The 5,166-nt window shown below is 49.9% G+C and overlaps 1 protein-coding gene and 1 pseudogene across 1 annotated transcript; one reads left to right on the top strand and one right to left on the bottom strand.

The window, feature by feature from the left end:
- Window positions 1–1,146, top strand: LOC125530786 (annotated as a pseudogene).
- A 725-nt stretch (window positions 1,147–1,871) lies between these two features.
- On the bottom strand, window positions 1,872–5,157 carry LOC125530785 (protein KINESIN LIGHT CHAIN-RELATED 1-like; the record flags this gene model as incomplete). Its single annotated transcript, XM_048695188.1, is given in 2 exon segments — window positions 1,872–2,104; window positions 4,139–5,157. Coding segments are annotated over 2 exon segments (1,236 nt in total), but the record flags the coding sequence as incomplete, so codon positions are not given.
- Between the last annotated feature and the right edge of the window lie 9 nt (window positions 5,158–5,166).

Below are 5,166 nucleotides of genomic sequence, written 5' to 3'. Positions count from 1 at the left end.
GCCACATCGCCGCCATTACTTCCAAGTTCGAGCTACGCCACCACACCACTACATATGTCGCATCCACATCGCCAGCACCGAATCAACCTTCCATCATCCATTCATCGGGTTCACTTCTTTCTGAGTTGAAGCATCCATGGATGTAGAAGGAGCAACAGGCAGGGGTCCCGTCTTCCCGGTGCCGCAGCGGCAGGCCCCGGCGACGACGCTGCTGTTCCCGCCGCCACAGACACCATTCACACCTTACTACTACTCGTCGTCTTCATCGTCTTCTCCGGCGACGCCATCCCGCCTGACGCACCACGTGACGCTGAGCCTCACCAGCCTGCCCATCCTGGTGCTCACCGTGCTCGGCATCCTCACCACCTCCGCGCTGCTCCTCACCTACTACGTCTTCGTCATCCGCTGCTGCCTCACGTGGCACGCCACCACCTCCGACCACGACTCCGGCGCGCCCAGAAGCCTCGTCATCTCCCTCACCCGCCGCCGCCATCGCCGCAACAACACCGCCTCCGACCACGAGCTCCCCGTGGTGCACGGGCCCGCGCCCGACGAGCCATGCGCCGGGCTGGGAGAGCCGGCCATCCGGGCGCTGCCGGCGTTCAGGTACAGCAAGGCCGCCAAGGACGACGCCACCGGCGGCGACGCGAGCGAGTGCGCCGTGTGCCTCGGCGAGTTCCAGGAGGGGGAAAGGGTGAGGCTCCTGCCGGGCTGCCTCCATGTCTTCCACGCGGAGTGCATCGACACCTGGCTGCACGGCTGCGCCAACTGCCCCCTCTGCCGGGCAGCCATCACCGGCACCACCGGCAAACAAGCTCCGTTGGTAATGGACCGGCCGCCGAGAAGCGAGGAGGTGGTCATCCAGGTGCAGGCTGCCGGCACAGGAGAAGAAGAAGACACAGTGACACGGCAGCAAGAAGACGGCGCGGCGGCCTCGAAGAGCAGCGCTCACTTCCATGGAGAATGCAGCGGCGGCAGCAGCAATGAAGCACATTGTAGCAGGTAGTGATTTTAGTTGGTTGCATCATCACTTGGCTTAGGCAAATCAAATTGTGTCACATTGCTTGGGGTGTGTGTTCATCTTTTTTGCCGCTTGCAAGATTCATGAAAGATAGTGGATCAACGAGGAAGAGCTTTTATATTGTCTCTAATGGAGGGTAATTAGTTGTCATGACAATTCTAAGGTGTCACAGGTTCAGTTCTCCCTGGATATTTCTTCAGAGCATGAGAACTTCAGAACAACATGGGCAGCTGCTCCTACTGTAACTGTACAACCACTTGCCTGATTTACAGTATTACTTGGATGAGAACAAACAGGAATACTAAATATTCTTCAAATTCTTACAAAAAAAGATTGGCAAGCAGTGAAGAAGCAGAACACAAAAGGCAAATAAGCTGGGGGTGGTGGAACAACTGTGACCAAGAAACTGAAACTTCTCCAAGAACATGAAGTTTAAAGGAAAAAAGCAGGAGTTGTGGCCCTTTGAGCTCACTGTGATATCCTGATCTTAGCACAGGCAGCAAAGTCTCACCAAAACCTTATTAAAACACCAACAAATGTCGAGATCTCGCCCACCGTTACATGTTACATCGTCAGGGGCCCAGGGGCTTCTCCCTTGTCACAGCAAAATGGCTGTTCACCAAACGTTGATTTCTGGGACTCGGATATTTTCATACTCATACTCTATAGCATGGAAAAACTCCTCACCCAATAGTTCAACCAAGTTCCTATTCTTCATCATGGCTAAATAAAGTCTGGATTACTTTAGATAGACTGTCGAATCTTCTGGATGGTACAGAAGGCTACCTCCTGCACTAAATTTACAGCCAAAATTTCTTCTACTGCAGAACAGCAAACTGGCATCAAAAACGACGCGAAGTTCCTAACTACTGTTGTGCGATTTTCGCCGGATCAGAATCGACTTCCTGTTCCTGAGGTTCAGGCAACGCAATTGCTTCAACACCAGGTGACATGAATGCTAGGGCCTTTATCTTGATCTGCTCGTAGAGACGAATGGCTTCCCTGAGCTCGTCCGCACCACTGGGACCATGGTTTCGCCATGAATCAATCACTCGCTTTTGGAACTCCATAGCCAGGGCATAGCTGCATTTAAAAAGAAGAGGATAGTACTGATCAACTCAAAGTCAAAAGGCATAACAAATTACTGCCATTAGTCATTACAGGGAAGCATCGTTGCTCAATTAGTCCCAAGACTCCAGCTAAAGAGGAAACAACACCCTGCATACAACTGTGTGGTTATAATACCAGCTCGCCACTATGGTGCATGCGCACATTGTTCATGCAATTTTTGGAGTTGTGTTCAGACTTGAAGGTGAACCTTGGTAAATGTGTGGCTTACCCAATTAGCTGGCATGGTTTGGATTTGGAGGTCAGATGGGCTCTCTGTCATGCAAGTACCCTGGGCTTCCCCTTGGTTACAGAAATCCTAGGAAGATTGATTGCCACCCTTTATTGGACGAATTCTGTGGAAGGTTAAAGCTCTGGAAAGGAAAGCTCATGTCTAGGGAGGAACCTTTGGAGCTCATCAATTCAGTGCTTTCTGCCCTCACCACTTATTAATTTTCACTGCTTTTCCTCCCTCTAAATGGATCATCAAGAAGAATGACAAGATCAGGAGAAGTTTCCTTTGGTGTGCGGATGAGAATGCTAATGGAGTAAAATGTTTGGTTAACTGGAAAAAAGTGTGTTCTCCTAAATCTTGTGGTGGTGTGGGTGTCAAAAACCTAGATTTCTTTAGCCGGGCATTGCGTCTGACATGGTTGGGACAAGGAGGATCAACCTTGGAAGGGTAAGCTGTTCCCTGCAATGAGACTGATCAGCAGCTCTTTGCTGTGTGCACCAACATTGAGATTAAAAATGGTGTGCAGGCTTCATTCTGGTGGCTACAAGTTGGTGCACTCGAAGAAAAACAAATTTTTTTTAGCAAACTGCTCTCAAAGATTTTGGCCTGATCTTTATATGCTGGCAGCTCGGAAGAACTTTTCTGTTAGAGAGGGGATTATGGAGGAGAAGTGGATGAGAGGCCTTCATAGAATTAATTCCGAAACTCAAATGGATTGTTTTATTCAGATTTGGGCTATGCTGCAGAAGAAGAAAAAAATAGAACAACAGGGGAGGAGCCCCGCGGCATTATTATTAAGAAGGAAGGTGTGAGACACCAAGTTTTAAATACCCGAAATAAATTCTGCCCACAGGATTCGAACTTGGGTCTGCCAAGGCACACAGCCGTGCTCTTGCCACTGGGCTAGGTGCCCATGAACTATGCTGCAGAACATTCAGTTAGTTCACAGCCCAGATACCATTCAGTTAGTTAACAGCCCAGATACTATCTCTTGCAAGCTGAAGTCTACCGTGCAATACTCCGCTGGGTCAGCATATAGCGTTCATTTCATTGGCAATATCAAGAATAACAATCTGAAGAAGTTGTGTGACTGTGAGGGCCGGAAAGGTGATTGAATCGGCAGCTCAATTCATGCTTCATTGCCCTTTTGTGAAGGAAGTTTGTTTATGTTTGCTTTATCACTGTTGAGAGTATCGGGGATCGCCTTGAATACAAACACTGTCAATAGTTGGTGGTGAAAATCTTCCAGAGCTATAAAGAATCCTGGCGAAGACATCACGTTTTGGCGGTGGTTTATGTGGGTTGGCACCTTTGGAAGAAGTGCAATCGTATAATTTTTCAAAATGAGTCGTCCTCGGTTGTAGCATTGGTCCGTCCTGATCTCAAGGCCCTTGGGCAGGCGTTTTGAGAATAATGGCCTTAGTTTAGTTGTTCCCCTTTCTTCTTCTTTGTCAGGTTGATCTCAGTTAGTACAGTATTCCCTCTGCTTAAATGAATTTGGCAGCCTCTTTCCTTCTAATGTTACCTATGGACTAGCACCCAACAGTCTGTACTTCTACAGTGTTTGGCAACAATCTTTAGCTTAGCATTTGTTGCATAGTAGCATGTAAACTTAGCTAAAACGCAGGAATATGCAAAAACAAACCTACTTGCAGATTAACATGCAAATTATCTTAGACAACCATTGAATTTTCTGCCAGACTAAAAGAAAGAAATCATGTTCCTGTTTGAGTGAACGCCCATTTGAAAAGAAAAGTAAACAGAAATGGTAGTACCTTCCCATCGTGTTGTATGCATTGGCGAGGCTCTGGCAGGTCTCAATTGTATCTGAATGGTGAGGCCCTAAGGAAACATCCATGACTTCCTTTGCCAGTGCAAACATCTGTGCAGCAGACTGGGGGCGGTCCATCTCCATGTACGCAGCCCCCAGGTTGTTATACACATACCCTACCCCATAATGCTTCGGCCCAAAACTTTCTTTCATCCTCTCCACTGCATCCTCCAAATATGGGACGGATTCGGTCACCTTCCCTGTCAGAAGCAATAACCATCCAATCTTAGCTGCGACATTCCCCTCCAAGTGTTGTGATTGAGGGATCCTCTCGAGCATCCCCAAACTCCTCTTCATCAAAGATATTGCCTTGTCAAATTCATTCACCATCTCGTACAGTGAGGACACTTCAAGATACGCTTCGGCCACCTTGTCAGGTTCAGACACTTCCTTCTTTTCTAGAATGTCGCAAGCAATCTGCAAGCACCTCTTGGTGTCCCCGACCTTCTCCTGGTTGGCGAGCGCCTTGGCCATCGATATGAACACTAGAGCTCGCGCATCGCTGTCCTTCTCCACCTTCTTAGCGACATCCTTTAGCACCCTTACGGCCTCATCAAACTTCCCCATCGCAATCTTGATGTTTGCCGCGTCAATCTCGGCATGAATGAGATCGGCGCCGGCCACGCCCCACTTCTTCATCACTTTCTGGGACATCTCATTCTGCTCAAGCGCCTGTTCGTGCTGCTCCAGGCCAGTGTATATCACACCGAGCAGCCGCCTGTCATGCGCGAGCTCCACCGAGTTCTTGCCCAGCGTCGACTCGTGCAGCTCCAGCGCCTTCTGGCAGAAGGGCAGCGCCTGCTTGAAGTCAAGCACGGAGGCGTGCGCCTCCGCGAGGTCCCGGTAGGCCGCGCCGAGCTCCCGGCTGCCCGGCGGCAGGATCGACTCCTTGAGCTCCACGCTGGCGCGCAGGTCGGCGAGCGCCTCCTCCCGCCTCCCCAGCGCCGGCTTCACGTTGGCGAGCTGCACCCG

Source organism: Triticum urartu, unplaced genomic scaffold (genome assembly GCF_003073215.2).
Source record: "Triticum urartu cultivar G1812 unplaced genomic scaffold, Tu2.1 TuUngrouped_contig_6560, whole genome shotgun sequence".
Classification (NCBI taxonomy): Eukaryota; Viridiplantae; Streptophyta; class Magnoliopsida; order Poales; family Poaceae; genus Triticum; species Triticum urartu.
This window is presented reverse-complemented; position numbering and strand designations above follow the sequence as displayed.